Source organism: Procambarus clarkii, chromosome 44 (genome assembly GCF_040958095.1).
Source record: "Procambarus clarkii isolate CNS0578487 chromosome 44, FALCON_Pclarkii_2.0, whole genome shotgun sequence".
Classification (NCBI taxonomy): domain Eukaryota; kingdom Metazoa; phylum Arthropoda; class Malacostraca; order Decapoda; family Cambaridae; genus Procambarus; species Procambarus clarkii.
In genome coordinates, this window is record NC_091193.1 from 8,754,524 (window position 1) to 8,774,881 (window position 20,358).

Sequence of the window (20,358 nt, forward strand, 5' to 3'; positions counted from 1 at the left end):
CATGTAACAGTCTGGTTGACCAGACCACCAACCAGGTCTGGTCAAGAGACCAGGCCGTGGGGACATTAATCCTCAGAACCATCACAAGGTATACACAAGGTAATCCCATATGCTTCATGTGTGAAAGTTGGGTAAAACTAGCCCCAAGCATCTGGCCTCCAATTCTCAACACATTCTCTCTCTTAAAGATATAGAATATTTGGAACACTTAAAAGAGTGAGCTGGCTACTTTAAAATGTGTAGCCCCAATATACTCACTTCTAGTTCCTCATAGGCTTACATTCAATATAATCACAATCTTTAGGTAAGTTTTTTGGTTTACATATAATGTAGTTAAATTAGTTTAATCATAAACCCAATTGTACATATTATTAAAAAAAAGAAAAGTGGCGCTCAACATGGAAGTTCATTATACCAAAAAGGAGGCCTTGTTAGAATTAGAAATCTACTCTTTTAAAAAAAAAAAGTGCACTGTCTGTACTTAAGCTGTTTAATCTTAGAAAGGTGCATGCTGACCGGCAGAAATAAATCTGTGCAGATGCCCAAAGCAAGATAGTGGCTCAAGGACCTATTAGTCATAACACAAGAACTTTTTAAATATGACAAGGACATCGATGCTTACCATGGCCTTAAAGATGGGCTTGAGAGGATCTTCTGTAAACACAATCATTCTAAGAGGGGTGTGAGATAGTGATGCTGCAGATTTAAGCATAATGCGAGTCTCATTTAAACGGTCCCCACAACACACAACAGCAAGGACCATTCTGAAAACAATAAATTTAAGTAATACAATATTTGTTTCCTTCTATCCATTATCTAAATTCCCTTCCCACATGACCATCTATATAAAAAGCCATCCAAGACTTTTCAATACACTTTAATTAGCAGAGGAATTTCCAACAGAATACTACAAATTGCCCTCAAAAACTCTGTCTCCCCCTTCAAATCATCATTGATTAGCCAGGCTGTGGGGGTGGATTGCAAACTAAGTACCAAGAGTGAAGCTGACCAAATTATCAACCAGGAGGCCTTATCAGATTTAATCCCCTTTGTTTACCCAGCAGTGAATGGGTACCTGATTGTTCAAAGATTTGGAGGGTTGTATTCCAGGGAAAATTAGGATTAAGAACCTGCCCGAAACACTGTGCATGCACAGTGTTTACACGATTTTACAAAAATACAAGAACTCTTGTGTATATAAATAAATAACAAAAAAATATAATTATTGGAACCAATTAAAATGGTTAATCTGCATTCTCTTAAGAGTGCAGGCGGGAGAGACATAATATATAATTTACACATGGAAAATATTAGAGGGGCTGGTTCCAAATCTGCACAAAGAAATAACATCACACAAGGCCAGAAGGCATGACAGCATGTGCAGAATTCCCACGTTGAAAAGCAGAGGTGAAATAGGTACAGTACTCTGAAAGTACCTATTGTTATATACAGATACCCGAGTGTGTAATTACCTAAGTGAAGTTACAGGATGAGAGCTACGCTCGTGGTGTCCCGTCTTCCCTTGTCTTATACATGTGTATATAACAATAGGCAGTAACACTTATATACAGGTACATATATAACAATTTATGTAAGATACTTACATGAACTGCAGCCATATAATAAATATAAAGAGGGTCACATTAGTAGTTGGGTTCGTTCTCGGCTCATAATCGAGAATTCCGAGTTCGAATCCCAGGTGGGACAGAAATGGTTGGGTTCATTTCCTATCACCTAATGCCCCTGTCTACCTAACAGTGAAAAGGTACCAAGAAGTTCATCAGCTTGTTGTGGGGGTTCCATCCTGGGAAGGATCAGTAATTTGACCCTGGGGGAGGATCTACAGTGCCTAACATGCACTGTATGTATAAACTGGCTGCCTGTCCCCGACAATGAATTATACGAGCTTACCAAAAACTGACAGTGACACATGCTATGTGCATTGAGAGTGTGGGCTTTAGAATGAGTTGCGTTTACAACGGGGTACATAGTTTTTACAAAGCCCTAATTGTATTGACCAGACCATCAACAAGGAGGCCTGGTCAGAGACCGGACTGGCTTTGTAGCCCTTACCACGATTGTCACTAACCAGGGTCGACAATTTAAGTCACACTCATAGCGGGAACTCTTGCGGTTCCTTGGTATCCCAAACAACCAAACTACAGCCTACCATCCTTAGGCTAATGGTACGTTTGAACGGTTTCGCCGCCAACTAAAGGTGGCTCCAAGGACCCAACTTCATATATCGACAACTTTCCTTTGGTACTCCTCGGCACTCATTAGGCAACTAAAGAGGGCAGTGGGTTTTCAGTGGCTAACATTGTCTATGGTTCTGATCTCTGCCTTACTGGGATGATCACTCCAACACCATACGTTGAGCTGATGAACATGTTGGCTTCATGTAGCAGCTTCGGAGGGTGATGTTGCAGATTTGCCCTACGCTGCCCCATCACCCATCTACACATCCTACCTACATACCCCAGGATGTTCTCTTTGCTAGCCATGTGTTTCTGAGGGTTGATACAGTATGTTGGCCGCTACAGCAGTCATACAAGAGACCTTTCTGGCTGCTGTTGAGAACTCCGAAAACCATTACTATCGATTGCCGGAGTGCTGAAGTGGTGGTCTCGATCGATCAGGTGGAAGCAGCACATTACGACACCGTGCTAGCAATGGCGACCCCAACTGCTGCTGTGGAGGTGATCTGGTACCCACACCAATAAAATGAATCCCAACCATCTTATTTTGAGGTTATCTTGAGATGATTTCGGGGCTTAGCATCCCCGCGACCCGGTCCTCGACCAGGCCTCCTTTTTGTTACACATCCCTAGGAAGCAGCCGGTAGCAGCTGTCAAACTCCCAGGTACCTATTTACTGCTAGGTAACAGGGTGAAAGAAACTCTGCCCATTTGTTGACCAGACCACACACTAGAAAGTGAAGGGACGAAAACGTTTCGGTCCGTCCTGGACCATTCTCAAGTCGATTGTGTCAAGGACGGACCAAAACGTCGTCGTCCTTTCACTTTCTAGTGTTTGGTCTGGTCAACATACTTCAGCCACGTTATTGTGACTCATCGCTTGCATCTGCCCATTTGTTTCCGCCTCCACCAGGAATCAAACCCGAAACCTCAGGACCAAGAATCCAAAGCACTGTCCACTCAGCTGTCAGGTCCCTGACAGCTGAGCATCAGCGAATTCTCTTCCTGAAGATGTACCTACTGATTTCTTTCATCTACTGGTACCATCTCCAGATCCGAGCCTTCCAGTGCCTGATGATGGCATGAATGACAGCGACATCAATATGGAGGGTCACTACTAGCATGGGATGCACCATGCACCATCCTGTCCAATTCCTGGACTTTCTGGTACCTCATCATTTGGAGGGGGGGGGAGGGAGTACTACAGTGACTTCAGTACCCCCTACAGCACAGCAGTGTTCAGGGAAAATGGCAGAAGAGAGGCAACCGACCAGCAGTGGAACAACACGCAGACAAACACGAGATCAGATGCTCTCTCGCACCCTCCTTGGGTTTGTACAACTTTAGAATATACATGAGTGGATGAGAGACGTGCATTTGCTTAACCCTTGTCTGGTGGATATTAGGTCACTAAAACAACAATTCTCAAAATAAACAGGTAAATAGACAGTGCATTTAAATCAACACTTGATTGAATCAATCGCTTTAAAATATGCACTAAAATTTTACCCGTTTGAATCGTTATATTATGGTTTTTAATACTGACCAATATTCAATATATGAAACTAACAAATTGTGAAACAGAAAAACTGTGATCCATCCTGTGTTTTATTTATTTATTTATATATATACAAGAAGGTACATTGGGTTTGTGAGAATACATTGGATAGTACAGTATTTACATTCTTGTAAAGCCACTAGTACGCGCAGCGTTTCGGGCAGAAACGCTGTGTATGATGTATCCTGTATTCATGACTTGTTTTAATCACTTATACACCAGAGTTGTAAACTTACTTGGTTGTCCTGCTTCTTTTAGACGACTCTGAATGTTTCTTCACATTATAATGTTGAATCGTGGATGCAGGTGCAAGAGTTTTTATGTTTCTTATTTTATTTTTATCTTCGCGTATCGAGGTTATCTTGCTATTATAAACGTTGCTATAAACCTCAGGGCTCCTGAAGGAGTCTAGGCAAGAAGGAGTAACAGGCACTAACATACCGACATTAAATTCACTTGTCTTGACATCTGACCGAAGAGCTTCTCTCACAGAGTTTGAACTTCTGAAGTGGAGTATTCTTGTGACGTCCCCGGTCACCCCCAGCATTATTAAAAGGCAAGTCACTGCTCCAATTAAAACCAATAATCGGTATGTACATTTCATTTTGAGAGGCGTGAACCCCGGAGGCAATAGTTGACGACTTCACATGGCTGCACCTGACACTTTCTCCATCACCCTGGCGTCCTCCTCCTCTCCACCCACAACAAACTCATCGTACCGCCATCACCTCCTCTCATTATCATCTCATTGTACACACTTATAATATCAAAGTTTTGGCAATATTATGCAGTTATATTTAGTATTTTCGTATAAATAAAATAAAAACTAAAAAAATCACTGATTATTTCCTTCATAAAGTTATTTAATTTTACGTCAGGCAGCTCGTAAGTGGCTTCTGTTTGTTTACAAGTATTTTGAGGCTCCAAAACTAGCAGTTTGGATTGTTTATATAATATTTATTTACTTCCGATTTCACTAAACAAAGTGTTATGGTTAGCATATTGTAAAGCAGAGAAAAACTAATGTAAATTTATGGTTAGAATTTAAATAGATTTGCAAGAGTTTCAGGAAATAATTTAATTAGTTTGGAAAACGAGTTTCCACTATTTTCCGCGGTCCTCTCAATGTGCAGCTCCAGTAAGTTTGCGAAGACTGTGTTATTATTGTTCAAATTCAGTAGTTTGTTATTTATAAGGTAAGAATAGTTGAGATCGAGCTTTTTTATCATTTATTTCCCCATTTTTATTGAAAGTCTTTAGTCTGGTAGTGTAAAATTCCAGCATTATTGTTTGGATGGTAGTACAGTACAGTATATGTTACCGCTGTAGCAGGACAAGTCGCCCCACTGCCAGCTTGAAATAAGGGGTGAGGAGATTCATGGTTCAGCCTCTAAGCTGGGTAGAGGTCTGACTTCCGCTCTGCCTTGGGGTCACTATCTGACAACCGAACGTTTTGCTTAACAGGCACATTTTGCCAAAATGGTATCCCACCCTTTTGGACTAGAGCTGTAAGGCAGGGTAGTATACTTGGTCCACTCCTCTTACTCATATACATTAGTGATCTTCCAAATGTCACTCAGCACTTGAAGCCAATTCTATCTGCTAATGACATACCCTTCATTTTTCTCCCATGTTAACCCACTTACTCCAAACGACACGGTGAATACTGAACCAGATAATGTCCATTTGTGGTTGACTGCTAACAAACTTACCCTTAACATTGACACAGTGTTTGACATTTTGTTTGGTAACAAGTCTAACCTTGCTACAAAACTCCCAGAGATCCAGACACATGTTATTACATATCTCACTGGCAGCTATCCTAAATCTGTACTCCTTTTACCAGTCAGCTCGACAGATATAATATCCATAATTCACTCCCTTAAAACCAAAGCTGGGAACATTAGTGAAATACTGTACCAACTATGGTGTATAAGAGTGCTGCCCCTGCTCTTGCATAGCTCTGCAATTCAACAAATCTCTAATGTCATACTCTTCCTGATATCCTTAGAAAAGCAAGAGTAACTCCAGTTAATAAAGGAGGGGATATAGCTGGCATAAACAATTACAGACCAATATAAAATCTACCGATACTAAAAAATATTTGACAAAATTATTTACAAACAACTATACCACTACCTTGTAAAATCCAACATATTAAGTCCCTGCCAGTTTGGCTTCCATTCCCAAAAGTGTACCACTGATGCTATTATTAGTCTGCTTGATATAATCTATACAGCCCTTGACAAAAAAAAAAAAAAAAAAAAAAAAGAGTTCCATTTTGGCCTCGTCATTGACCTGAGAAAGGCCTTTGATATAGTTAACCATAATGACCTCTTAAAAATGAAGAAACGATGATGTTTTAATCTGTCATGAACCATTAACAAGTTGTGTAACAGTTACATGAAACTATGTGGACCATTCTATATATTTTGAAATAATGAACAATTAGATAGTAGAATTTGGTACCGTTTACTTTATAGTCCATAAAAAATCAAGCTAAAACCAAATTTAAATACTCCTAGGCCTAGTATAGAGCATGTGTAGTATTTTAGACTTCAGATAGCATGTATTATGCCTAGGATAGTTAGATTAGATTAGGTTTTATTAGCAACATAAATACAAAACCTTTTCTGGTTTTGTTACTATAAGTTACTATACTATAAGTCTACAAGTACATCGTTATTATAAATACTATCTAAAGAGGAGGATAGGCTGGCTTTTAGGCCCAGAGGTCATGGTCAAACATGATTTGAAAATGTATTTCCAGATTTCTGGATATACAGTATGTTGATTATCACAGAGAAACCAAATTTTGCATGGCTACCACTCCAGGATTTCACAGTGAAAGGTTGATTATACTGTATTTCTAGGTTGTAATTTTTTCAGATAACTAATTGTGAATGCATATTATTTTCCTATTTTGAAATTGATTTGTAGATTTTGACATTATAGATGATTAAAGTATATTATACTGTATTATAATCTGTATACTGGACTGCATTTTTGTTTATGGATTTCTTAACTGTTGTATATACTGTAATTCTTTATGTTAAATTAGTTTAAGGTAAAACATTTCAAATTAGAGCCCTTATGGTTTTAAAATATTGGTTTGAAAGCATGCATAATGCAGACTTCCTATTACAGAGAATCTTGGCCTGAAATAAGCAACCAGAATGCGAGCTGGGTGTGTTATCTGTGGGGACCTCTTCGTTTCTACAGATGATATCAGTGCTACTCCATGTGGTCACACATTCCACTCTCTCTGCCTCATCCAGTGGATTGAAAGGTGTGAATAAGCTTATATGATCTTTTCAGTCCAGTCTTGTATTTACATTTTAAAACTATCGTGTATTGTTTGTGTAGGAATACTGAAAAGATAAATCCTTCTAAATTCCAATACTGCACTGCAAATATAATTTACTGTAGAGTTGTATGTACTGTATTTTAGAAGCACAGTTGCATGTTTTCTTATATTACAACATATTTTTACATTTTATGTTAACATTTATATTATGCAGATTAAACTTTGCCTATTTGAATTTATGCAATTTAAGGCCTGACGGTACAGTGTGTCTGCATGATATAGCCCTCTCCTGGGCTGAAATGTTGGTAAAAATTAATTTTGTACTGTACAGTAATTATAATTGGACTGTGCTGTGTGTATTATTTAATGTAAAGTTTAAGTGTGTAGATTGCATAATGGTAATTTACATTTTATCTATGAGCATTTATATATTGTATCAGTCCTTCAAATACAGTAGCTGTGTTGTTAAATGTGTATTGTAATAAGCTACTGTATATGTAATATATAATATACACACAAGTGCTGTATAATGTAATGTCTGAACTGACTTTATTTTTTATACTCCACAAGGTCCAAATCTTGTCCTCAGTGTCGAAGTAAAGCTACAGAAAAGAGCCTGGTGAAACTTTATTTTGATACTGGTGGGACAGATACATCACAGGTGGACCCTGACACTTTGCAGAATCATATTGATGGCCTTAAGGTAAACTTAGATGTTTTTGACCTTCCTAGCTTTTAAAGAGACAAAGATAGAGATACCAGAGCATATATCAGATGAAAGTGTAATTTTGTAATAGTGAACTAAGCAGTCTCAAATTTCTGTATCATACACTAAGGTTAGTTTTAAATAATTTGGGGGTGGTTCATTTCAATGCTGTTTTTTATATTTGCTTTGGTTTCACTCAAGGTTACAACAAACTAATATACTGTATTATTATTTATAGTTTCAGGTTAGACTTAAAGACCAGGAAATAAAGAATTTGAAAGACAGCAATTCAACACTAACAAAGCAAACCAAAGGCCTCAGGTAAATCTTCCTATCAAAGAGCATAATTTTACCTGTCTTTAATTTACAGAACATTGGTAAAATCTTGTCACCTGTTGGACAATAATCCATAAATTTTTTTGCTATCCATTGACTATAGAATAAATTCTCTTAATACTATTATGGTGATATCTTCTCTTTTTCAGTTTGTAATAATAGACAAAATAAAAATTTTTATTTTTTAGAGAGGAATGTAAGAAAGTTGAAAGCCAGGTGCAGGTCAAAGAGACAACCATTATGGCTCTGAAGACCCAGCTACAGTTCATGGACCGAATCACTAAAGAGGCACAGAAAGCTAAGGATGAGACCAAGAGTTTACGAGAACATCTTAAAGTTCTTCAGAAGTAATTATGCATAGTTTGCTGATTATTATTACCCTTATTTTACTGGTGTTTTATGAACTTTCATTCTCTTGCTCCCCAAATTAAGTTTTACTAGTAATAGTACTTTACTAGTACAGTACCTTTATAACCTTGCATGGACAGCTTGTAAAGATCCTCATGGTGCCAATGCAGTATATTATCTTGACTGATTATGCATTTTTCTGTCCATTTAAATTAAAATGGCAGACGTTCTTTTAGGTAGCAACTGAAGTATCTGCTCAGAAAATGTTTTTCATATTACTCAAATCATGGTTGTTTACATTATATTGCAGTTTGTAACGTAACCTCTGTTATTCACATCATGACCCCACGTCTTTCATGTTTTGGCATTCAATACCTGATAGTCTAGGTCCTTGTATCCCAGTTCTTTATCTTCATATCTTTTCCAAGTGATGCATATTCATATTGGCCAAGTGCATTCTTCTGATAATTATTTGTCACTCGGGAGCTCTAATTTAGATTATTTCAGTAATCTAGATGCCACATTTTTAGTTGAATTAATTTGTATATCATTTTGTCATGCAGTGTGGAGAGTATAGTGTCAGGAACCAGCAAAGATGTGGAAGCCGCATTTTTAGTTGAATTAATTTGTATATCATTTTGTCATGCAGCGTGGAGAGTATAGTGTCAGGAACCAGCGAAGATGTGGAAGACATGCTAATGTCCTACACAGGCAACCCTGACAGCATGAGATCTTTGGCCACCTTTTGCTCCATACTCAAAAAGTGTGTATTTCTTGTCCCGTTCTTTACATGAAACATTCGTATGATATTGCTCTTATCTGAAGGCACACAAACAAGTCTTCCAGTACCTTTTCTGATTAATCTAAATTTTGTAACTAAAGGCTTAAGTATTTTCACATTCAAATTTAATTGGTATTTCATACCAGTTAGTCAGGGTAGCAAATATTGTACTTAACTAGTTTACTCCTTAAATGAAAAATATAATTTTCTTTAAGAGAGCTGAACAAGACTGTAGATGATAAGAAAAGACTAAGGGATGAGGCATCATCACTACGAAGTAAGGCAAAAGAAGCGAGACAAAATTACAATGCTGCTGTAACAGAACTCGTAAGTTATATATAGTTTTTTTATATTTTAGCATGCTCATAATTATTTGCAGATGTTAAATGTATATCACTGGCAGTACCTTTTATCATCTAAATGTTCTGATTCAGCCCTTCCTCCTGTTTAGGTAATACTTATAGTAACGATGAGGACCATCGTACATATGTTGACATAAAAGGTAATTAGAAAGTAGAAATCAGTACTATTGTATTTGGACAAACAGAAAAAGTTTGGTACAGATGCTGCAAAGAAAACTTGACTTAACCTAACCTAACCTTCCTAGGCCTAATACATGCTATCTGAGGCATAATATAGTACATATATGTGCTATACTAGACCTAGGAATATTAAAGTTTAGGTTTTGGCTTTTTTTTTGGGGGGGGACTATAAAGTGAATAATAAAGTAGCAAATTCTACTATCTAATTGTCAATTATATCTATGTATGTAACTGTGTCCACATACTGTAGTTACAAAAAGTATTATCTAAACACGAGGATGGGTTGTCTGATTGGTACTTGTTTAAAACTGTTGCATAACTGTAATCAGTGTATAGACTAATCAACAGAAACATGTATACAGTACTGTATATGCATGTACTGTATACTAAGCATCACTATCCATTAACCTTAGCTCTTAAAATGTGCCAGGTTATGTTGATACATTGTCCTGCACAACAAAAAATTATTGATTATTCATGACAACCAACATGAATTGGTTATTGATGCTTGGGTGCTTCGGCCGGGAGTGCATCAAGTATAGTGTCCTGTGGCAGCTCTTCCATCATGCCACTGCTTCTGTTTCTGAGGACTCGTTGTGGGTTGATCTAGTTTCCTTGGTTCCCTGTTCCATTGGTTGTGTTTCTCAGGTTGTCCATAGTGTGTTATTAAGTCTAGCCAGCCTGTGGTCTACCCTTGTGCTCATGATGTCCATAAGTATGCCGCTCTCTTGGCTGTTTTTGCCAATATGTTGTGGGCCGATATTCGGGCACGGGTGTTTTGGAGGTCGAACAGGTTCCTGACAGCCAGGTATCTTGTTAATGTTCCTGGTCCTCAGCGGCCTTGTGTTGCCTTGGGCCCTGTGTCACAGCCAATGGTCTCATCCTCAAATTTATTCCTTCTGTGCTGCCTCCTCCCTGGTAAGTCCCCTTTCTTGTTCTTCTCCGTGTGTAGTTAGCCAACGGGGTTTCCTCCAGAACCAGCGGTAAATGTAATGAAAGACTAATTTCTGTGCGAGCCCTGGTAGTTCTATGACACCCTTTCTTCCTCAGGGAGTTGGGGGTGTTTCTATTATCATAGAACTGAGGGTGGAGCAGCCAGCTGACCTGGGCTGTCTCCCTCCTCCTCCTCCTCCCCAAATGATGGGAGGCGAACTAGCTTGCACAAGTTTCAAGAGTTTTCTATCGTTTGTTTACATTGTTGGGGGGAGTTCTTTTGGGGGTTTAGAGGCTGCAGTTTGGTTTCTAGCCAGCCGTGTCTGTTTTTGTATTGCTGACTTTCTGGGTGCCTTCCCCAGTACGTGGCAGACATGAATAAATGCATATAAATTTTATCTCAAGTGTCACTGATCCCTGCACCTCTAGAGGGGGACCAGGTTCTGGCTTGTGGTCCCCGTTAGCCCTAAAATAACTCCAGAAATTGGCATTTCATTAAACTTGACACTGGTTTTTTTCACATGGCTTGATGTGAAACATACTGCAGCTTCATGGTAAAGGTGGCAGTAGAAACTAATTAATTCATATAATTTGTAATAACTTGTTTTTAAGGGAATTATGTGCATGTTTTTTACATATATATTATTTGTTATTTCCTCTTGTACAAGTTCTCTTGTTACAGAGTGTGTTGCAACTAGCAAACAAAAACCTTCAAGATGATGTTAAATCTTTAGAAAGAGAAAATGTCAGCTTGAAAAAGAAAATAAATGCTCTAGAACAAGCAATATCTTCACCATCAGGTAACAGTTAATTGAATCTAGTCATCATAATTATTTTTTATGTTTTCCCTTGTTCTGAAGTTCAATGACATACAGATTATTTCAACATATTAATATTGATTTAATTCTTTAATTAATCATCTTTAATACCAAATGTTTTTTGTATATTTTAGCTAATTTTCTTTTATTATTATTATTTAAGCAATTATATTGGCTGCTTTCTCTGGTAACATTTGATGTGTCCATAGTTCATGGTAATGCAAATTTAGGCAGGACAACAGTTCACACCAGCAGTACAGGGGATATTTTAAGCTATCCTTCTTGAGAGGTTATCTTGAGATGCTTTTTAAGGGTATCTATTATGTTTAGTATGTCACCTATGCACTTATTTAATAAGTCAATATTGACTTTACGAATTTGCGAGAACGGGTTGAATGGTAATGCGAGTGGCTGAGAATCCCTTGATCGAGGGTTCAAGTCACCCCAAAGCTCCAGTTGATTTTCTCATTGTTCTTATTCTTATGTCTTAATAAATTTAGTAGACCAGTTGGCTCAGGTACCCTTGGTAGCTCTATGGTGAGGGAAATGAGAGATGTGTAATTTCTTCATGTTATGGTTCACTTATTTTTGGTTACTCTCACATTAAATGAGTAGCAACACTTGATTCACTGCTATGTTTTCTCCACCCACACATTACCTGTTCACTAAATACACTGTTCCATTTGTCTTTTTCTTTGTCTCTGTGTGTTCTTCTGTCTGCTTCCATTTCTGTCTTTTTGCCTTCTTCACCTGAATATGGTTGCTAAGCCCCAAGTCTCATTTTTTCAGTCTTGTTTCTTGATGCAAGCAAGAAATTGCATCATTTGTGTTGTTGCCATACCAATATGTGAATTGCCTTTTAAGTGTTTCAGATGTTGACAATATCTGGGGAAGATTCTACTGTACCTTATCAAGAAAGGAAAATTGCCAGGACAGACAACTTAGCAAAGATATAGACAGATCTCTAATAAAATTATTCTCTTCTTTTAGGTGACGTGAAGAACAGTGCCATACATCGTCTGATAGCTGAAAGCCCTGCACCGGCAGAGTACAAGCGCCCTCATAGCTCTAGCTGCGATGGTGATGAGGATGATGTTCTTGTTACTCCTGAGGTAACTACAGTATTCATTATGTAGGCTTAATGTTCAAAGTTAGGGTTGACATTGCCAGATTAAACAAGTGAGCATGTCTTGCCTGTGTTATATAATAAAAGTTTGTACAGTTTATAGAAATGGTCACTAAATGAAAACCCTGTTATTACTAAAACACATTGAATAAATGCATGTTATATAAGGGTTGACTATACAATAACAAAATAGATGCATCCAGAAGTGTGCATGAACAAATGTAGATTGTCACCCTTCCTCAGCTATGATGCTTCTGTTAGATGTAGCCTTATGGAGCATCCAGATGTCTTCCACAGAAGGGAGATGTTCATATTCACTCAAAGCCTGAATTTGTTCTTTCAGTACAGTATTGTATTTTAGGTAAATGAACAAGCATTGTTGGAACTCTATGATTTTTTAAGTATATATAAAGCGAGCGTTTTGGCCTAGGTTCATATCCTGGCCAGGAAGGATTTACTGGGGGCCGATCCTTAACTGTAGCCTCTATTCACAAAGTAGTGAATGGGTACCTGGTTGCTAAACCATTTGGCGGGTTGTATTCTGGGGAAAATTAGGATTAAGGACCTGCTTGAAACCACTATGCGTGTTAGTGGCTTTACAAGAATGTAAGAACTCTTGTATATATAAATAAATAAAGGTAACGTGGAAATTTATACATGACATTTACAGATTGTACGTAAAGTGGCGCGTTCAGAAACTGCAGCCGAGTCAAATGATGAAGCAGCCATTCAATCTTCACAATCAAGTCTATCTGATTCATCACAGTTTAATTTAAAGGTAACAATGATTCATTTGTCGTATTTGTACATTTTTAACATAATTAAGTAGACGATAAAAAAATATATTCCCTATATAAACTACAATTAAGTACTGTAATTGGAATGCAATTTTGAACACAAGTTAAATGTTGCTGAAAATACATGCCCATGAGAGTTTTGCAGTAACTTTTTAGGGTGTGAATGAATTGTTGTATGCAGATGACATGCATTGCAGTAGTTATACAACAAAGGTGTGTACATTACCAGAAGCCTTAGTAGGCCTAAAAAAAACAGCGTTGAATGTAATGAAACACCATTTTCTGAGTGAGACTCGAAGGCTTTCCAGAGCTATCCAGGATATGTATAACTTTCTGCCATCAGTCAATGTGCATGGAGTTCTTGCCTACCAGGGACCACGAGCCAGAACCTGGCCACCCCCCCTCAGAGAGGCGCAAGGAACAATTGCCTATAGACACCCCCCATGTGGTTGGGAGCATTCTATGTCTGCCATCGACCGGATCTGACACTCAAAAAGGTAGGCGTCCCAAAACAAACCCCTATTCTGGTGAAACTATTGCTATCGAAAGCCGAAAGCTGGACAGAACTTCCCAAACGAAAATTAGCAAACAAGCATGACGTCATCACGTCACCGCGCCGCTATTTGCAACCCCCCCCCCCCTCCCTCTCCCCAGAAGGGGAAGTCCCAGACCCTCCGTGTCGGTGATCCAACTTGCAGCTCTTTGGCTGGATGTCAAAATACGTGAAAAACACCGCCGACCGGAGGGAGGGAAGGATGCCGAGGAGCCTCCAGGTCTCACCCAGAAAATGGTGTTTCATTACATTCAACGCTGGTTTTCTGGAGGGAGCCCCATCAGCTCCCTGGAGCTGATGGGGCTCCCTCACCAAAGATAAGGAAAAGAGGGAAAGACCCGAGAGATGAACTCCACGCGCCCTAACACAAAAACAAGACAACAGGCTACACCAAAGGACCCTGCAGATGACCTGGGAGACCTGAACCCAGGCATAGTAAGGAAGGAAGGGAACCCGGGCAAACCATAATGTGCCCACGGCCACAGAGGCCAAAATGCACAGAGAACAGTGAAGAGCCGCAACTGAACACAATACATGATGCACCCCCCGGCCTGACCAACCAAGCAACCGCACATGGACCCCTCCAGAAAACATCAGATCCAAACATCACCAGAAAGGAAGGAGACTGCAGCAAACAAACAAACCAACTACTAGGCCCAAACAAGCAGAAAAAACTCGTGCACCGGAGGAGAGCCGGAAACTCCCCGACCTGATCCCCAGAGGTCAACGCCAACAGGAAAATGAGACCTGAAAAAACAAACCAGAACCAAAGGGGCCATGAAAAACTGAGAAGAAAAAATATAGAGCACCCGGGCCAATGACCAGCATGTCACCGGAAGCGCATGAGCAGGCCGGAGGTGAAACAATGCACGAGACAGCTAGCGGAACTGAGCAGAAGGAACAGCAACACTGAACGCAAGCTGGAGCGGCCCCGCCAGCGCCGCCTGATACGAGGCGACAGTATTCAGCACTAGACAATGGTAATGGAACAACCCCGAAGGGAAGGACAAGACAACCCTATCAGAGACTACAGTACACCGACACAGTAATAGGAAAACTGGAAGGACCGCCAGAAACTACATACTGCCGCTGAGACGAAGCATGCAGGAGGGAGACCAAACAGGGGCCAGAGGCACATGACTTCTCCAGAATCACATCAACCAAGAACTGCCGGTTGGATCGCCGGCACGGAGGGTCTGGAGCTCCCCTCCCCCTCAGGAGGGGGGGGGTTGCACAGATGGCGGCGCAGCGACATAATTACGTCATGATTGTTTGCTAATTTTCGTTTGGGGAGTTCTGTCCACTCGTTGGGCTTTCAGTAGCAATAGTTTCACCAGAATAGGGGTTTGTTTTGGGATGCCTACCTTTCTGGGTCAGACCTGGTCGATGGTAGACATAGAATGCTCCCAACCACATGGGGGTTTCTATAGGCCATTGCTCCTCGCGCCTCTCTGAGGGGGCCAGGTTCTGGCTCGTGGTCCCCGGTAAGCAAGAACTCCATGCACATTGACTGATGTCAGAAAGTTATACATATTCATTCAGCCTGGATAGCTCTGGGAGCTCCCCCCAGAAAAGAGCAGTGGCTAGAGTTGTGGAACGAAAATGCAAATACAAGCAAATTTTAGGCTTCATAGAAATGGACAGTTTTACAGTTCCAGAATTTGTTAACTTATATAGAGAGTTTTTAAACTGTAAATGTGTTTAGATACCTGTAATTTAAGCTTGAAAAGAATGGGAGTGGTAAAGCAAATGTTTAATTTAGAAATGGCCAAATAAAAAGAATTAACAAAAAATATCAGAAAGTCCTACAAAATGAACATGTGGAGATTGCATGAAGGAGCACTTGAACCCAGTAATCTTATATAAACATGCAACGTCTTATCTCTGTGGGATTGTGTGTGTCAAATACAGCATTAAATCTTAATTATTTTGTTATTTGTAGAGCAGATGTAGCTCCTCCCAGAGGCCAGGCAATAGCATGCCATAATTGTGGGGAACTTGAGGTTCTCCAGTGCAGAGGAGGGCAGATGAGGTGACTTATGGAGCCTCTCTTCTGGCTGAAGGAGAAGAGACAGACAAAGGTCACTATAGCTTAAGGCTACTCATTTGTACACCTGAAGATGAGGAGAGGACGACTTGCTTGTGATTTATCACAATCGACTTGATAATGGTCCAGGACGGACCGAAACGTCGTAGTCTCCTCATCTTCTGGTGTGTGGTTCAGTTTTAATATCTTCATCCACGTTATTGTGACTCGTCGTCTGCATACTCATTTATTGTATGCCATATCTGCCCACCTTCCTCTAGGACTTGTCACTTCTCCTACCCTCGGATTCTCTCAAATACACCCTTTCCAAGTCTATCATTACCCGTTCTTCGAACGTGATCAAACTATCTCAACACACTCTTTTTAATCTTGTGGTTTGCCTTCTCTTGCATTTCATTTTCCATGATACCTTCACAGGTCAACATGGATTTAGAGCAGGAAGATCATGTCTTTTGCTGCTACTCGACCACTTTGACAAAATCACTGATGCCTTAGAAGAAACACAGAATGCAGATGTGGTATACACAGACTTTGGAAAGGCATTTGATAAATGTGACCATGGCATGATAGCCCACAAAATGAGGTCAGTAGGGTGGTGATATTAAATTTTCTGTCAAACTGAACACAAAGAGTAACAATCAGCCAAATTAAAGAGTCCAAGCACAGTTAAAAGATCTGTATCTCAGGGCACAGTCCTGGCACCACTGCTTTTCCTTATTCTCATATCAGATATAGACAAAAATACAAGTCACAGCTTCGTGTGACTCGTGCCCTTTTTCCTTTGTGCCTTCCAAGGCTTGTATTTCTTCGGTTGTCCAGTGTTCATCGAAGTTAGCCAACTTGCAATCTATCCTTGGGCCTATGATGTTCATAAATACTGTATGTTGCTTTAGCTGCTGTTTTTCCCCCAACATGTCATAGGCTGATCTTTGAGATCGGGTTTTGGCAGCTTGGTATTTGGTTAATATTCTTGGTTTCAGTTGGTCTTTTGTACTGGACCAGGTTTCCTGTCCCACTATCTTTTCGATCTAGTACTTGCTGTCTCCTCTCCTCTATGGTAAGTCCCTTGTTTGCCTTTTTCTATGTGGTTAGCTGCAGGAAGGCACCCAGGTGCTCCTCCCCAAAAAAATAGCATTGAATGTAATGAAATGTCTCTTTCTAGTAGAACTCCATCGGCTGCCCTGGCTAGAGCTCCATTGGCTCTCTATCAGGTTCATCGATTCCTTGTCCATTGCTCTGTAGTGAGCTAGGGCCTGGACTCCAGGCCCTCACTCGCTCTTGCCATTAGGTCTTAATAGGTTGATGCTCTTTAGTGATTCACTTGTTTTTGCCTGAATATTTTGCAGAGTCATTTGACCATTTTGGTGTTTCATTTTCTTTGAATCTTGTAGTTCCTGGTCAAATAAAGCTTCTCAAAATTTTCTGGTTGCTTTTTTTTTTGTGGGAGGTGACAATAATAGCCCCACCCCCCAACTCCCTTTGTTTCTGAAAGGGGCCAAGTTCTCCAGTAGATCAAACAGAACTCCCTGCAACTGATATGACCTAGTAATGGGGAGCCATCTCAGTGAGATAGCTTCAAGGGGCCACTGAGGCTCCACCAGAAAGAGGCATTTCATTACATTGTGCTTTTTTTTTTTTTTTGTCCTCGACAAAAGTAATAGTATAAAGTACAAACTTTTGGGGATTCAACAGTACCTTATTGTATGTTTGATCAAATAAGTAATACGAGTACAGTTATATTAGGAGAATTGGTTGATTTACTTAGTGGGGGTAATGTCGTTATAGTGCCAGAGATAATTTTATGAATCAGTCAGTCAGTCTGGGCAAAAATGTGTGTGTGTGGTTATTCCCTTGAGAGTTGCCACAGCAAGATTGACAACGGGAAGACTGTTCTGAAAGGAAATCTTATCTTATCTTTAAAAATATCAATTGATGTCACTTTCTCAAATATTTGTTGATATAGAGTCAAACAGTTAGACAAGTGCAAACAATTATTTCAGATCCATCTTTATACAATGTATGTACAGTATTGTATTCACTTTTATCTTCATATTTTCCAGGTGAATCTATTTCCTGGGCGACGTCCACTTGTTAAGATATGTCAACCAACAAATAGCCAGCACCACAATATCTTTGCAAAAAATAAACCTTCACTTAAAGATCTTGGTAAGTAAATTAGCAATTTTGTTAAGACGATACCTTTTTATTGTCTTTCTCGAATTGGATTCCACATCATGCAGTCATACTGGTTTAACGCTTTCTCCTCATAATTACCAGACCTCACCTCCACATCATATCTCGAAAAGGCCTACAGTATTTGCACTGACTTCAGTCTTACAACATCTGTGTATCCAGTATTCAAAAGGGAATACGTGTGCACGATGATGCAATATTTAATAAGCATATTTGCACCCTAAGCTTTTAGCTACAGCCTATTTTTAGTAATTTTAAGATTTTTCTACAACTTTTTGGCCTAGTATACTTTAAGAAAACTACAGCACTGCAAAATTGGTGTGTAGATACTCTATTGTAATTGGGTCATGTACTGAATAGATTTTTCATATTTTTAACCCTGATTGCAGCATTTATAGGAAACAATTATATAACCACTGATCCACCACTATGACCTCCAGGTTTTCAACTACAGGTTTTCAGTTATCAACCGACCTGCCTTTGCTATTTATGGTGAAAGTGATAATACAATGTAGCAGATTTATGTAGTTAAGTTGAAGTAAAACAAAATTGGCAGTACAGTACAGTAACAAGTGAGACAAACAATGCTAGGATTGATGCTTATGTAGAATGTAAATGATTTCCAGTAGAAAATGAACATTAGTGAGTCGTGTTCATATAGTTGGGGAAGGGGGGGGGGTTTAAGATTTTCCCAAGCTTTTTAGCACGTGAAGTCAGTTATAACTGAATATGCAGAGTACCACCATTCATTACCACATTTGAGTAGATCATGCAATACTATTATTGAATTAATTGATAAGGGAAGTATGATAATGCAATGAAATTTTTTTTTTACTTTCTAGGCATGAGTCCAAAGACAAGCAGTGGTCCACATGTAGGGCTGAATCAGATGGGCTACGATGGTCTGGGAGGTCACCACAAGGTGGACGAGTTTCCCAAGCCAAAGCAAGTTTTTCTTAAGAAGAAGACAGGAATTAAAGTAGTAAACAAAGGTGGCTCAGGCAGTATGGTTCAAAGCACTACCCTCAAAGACTTCTTTCAAAATACATTTGATGATTAAAGTTTAACATATACTGTATATATACATATGTGTTTCTGCATTTGAAATATGTAATAGCTTTTGCAGTTGTCTTGAATGCTAACATTAAATAGAGCTAATGTCATACAATGTATGTTATGCCCTTAGAAGGATGTCGACCTATATTCTGTAAAAAGATTGATGTAAGAAGTGATATATTACTCTGCTATTCCTGATGTGTGTTGTCCCAGTATGTGTTCTCATTACTTAATGTATGGTGATTAATGTGTGAAAATAAATAGTCTCCTTGTAAATAGTGACTCTAAGTTGCCTGTCGATTATTTCTTATTTGGTTTTGAATAAGTGAGATCTTCACTTCTGTACTGTTTGTTTGTTTCATACACTAATTACATGAACACAATTTTTGTTCCTGGGTAGTAAGTAATTACTTAAGTGTAGCTACAGGATGAGAGCTATACTTATGGTGTCCCGTCTTTTCAGTGTCTTGTTTCAAAGTGTCACGTGAGGCTTTGAAACTACTGACAATTTTTGTGTCCACTGCCTCCACACTGAACTTGTGAGAAAGATCCACCATTCTTTGTCTGCAAAAGAGAGGTTTCTTTTCTTGGCACCTTTGTTTCCTTATTGGAGTTCAATCAATGACCTCATGTTCTTGAAGTTGCAGATTTCAAGAATCCCTGTGTCAATTTTGTCAATTCCAATTACAATCTTGAACGTAGTGAGCATATCGCTTCATTACCTTCTATCTTCTAGCTTTGACATATTTAACACCTCAAGCCTCACCTCAGCTCTTGTTTTTCAGTTCCAAAAGCAATTTTGTAGCATGTCTTTGCACTTTTTCCAGTTTATTGATGTGCTTCTTGAGATATAGGTATCATACAACTTTTGTATATCCCAATTTTGGTCTCACAAGGGTTGTGAATAGTTTCTTTAATATACCACCATCATTTGTATTTTTTTTTGTATCATTTGTAGAATTTGTATTTAAAGGCAATTCTAAAGTTGTTAAAAAGCATAGCATATGTGCCTTGCACAATATTCCTTATGTGGTGCGCTGATGACAGATCTAGGGGGTG

The 20,358-nt window shown here is 39.2% G+C and overlaps 2 protein-coding genes across 4 annotated transcripts in view; one reads left to right on the plus strand and one right to left on the minus strand.

Moving 5' to 3' along the window:
- The window catches only part of LOC138349745 (glucoside xylosyltransferase 1-like), a 27,040-nt gene extending 22,575 nt beyond the window's left edge, over positions 1-4,465 (minus strand). The window contains exons 1-2 of the mRNA XM_069300631.1: positions 3,993-4,465; positions 623-764 (exon numbers count right to left, since the gene is read on the minus strand). Of these exons, the coding sequence (XP_069156732.1) occupies positions 623-764; positions 3,993-4,360 (510 nt within the window). The 5' untranslated portion in view covers positions 4,361-4,465. The remainder of the gene's footprint in view (positions 1-622; positions 765-3,992) is intronic.
- Positions 4,466-4,741: 276 nt separating this feature from the next.
- LOC138350247 (E3 ubiquitin-protein ligase TRAIP-like) lies at positions 4,742-19,575 on the plus strand. Of its 3 annotated transcripts, none has more exons than XM_069300629.1 (12): positions 4,742-4,894; positions 6,904-7,045; positions 7,634-7,766; positions 8,008-8,090; positions 8,294-8,452; positions 9,103-9,216; positions 9,450-9,561; positions 11,392-11,509; positions 12,518-12,639; positions 13,324-13,431; positions 18,111-18,216; positions 19,086-19,575. In XM_069300629.1, the coding sequence occupies exons 2-12, from the start codon at positions 6,933-6,935 to the stop codon at positions 19,301-19,303; spliced, it is 1,386 nt and encodes a 461-aa protein (XP_069156730.1). In that variant the 5' UTR covers positions 4,742-4,894; positions 6,904-6,932; the 3' UTR covers positions 19,304-19,575. The 3 variants fall into 3 exon arrangements, with proteins under 3 accessions (XP_069156730.1, XP_069156729.1, XP_069156731.1); XM_069300628.1 differs by having other exon boundaries at positions 4,828-4,952; XM_069300630.1 differs by lacking the exon at positions 4,742-4,894 and adding an exon at positions 4,998-5,122.
- Positions 19,576-20,358: the final 783 nt, after the last annotated feature.

Bases quoted from the DNA above. Each gene is read 5' to 3' on its own strand.
- LOC138350247 (XM_069300629.1), top strand. From the start codon at position 6,933: ATGCGAGCTGGGTGTGTTATCTGTGGGGACCTCTTCGTTTCTACAGAT. The intron at 9,217-9,449 runs GTGTGTATTTCT...ATTTTCTTTAAG, and splicing joins TTTTGCTCCATACTCAAAAA to AGAGCTGAACAAGACTGTAG. The intron at 12,640-13,323 runs GTAACTACAGTA...TGACATTTACAG, and splicing joins ATGTTCTTGTTACTCCTGAG to ATTGTACGTAAAGTGGCGCG.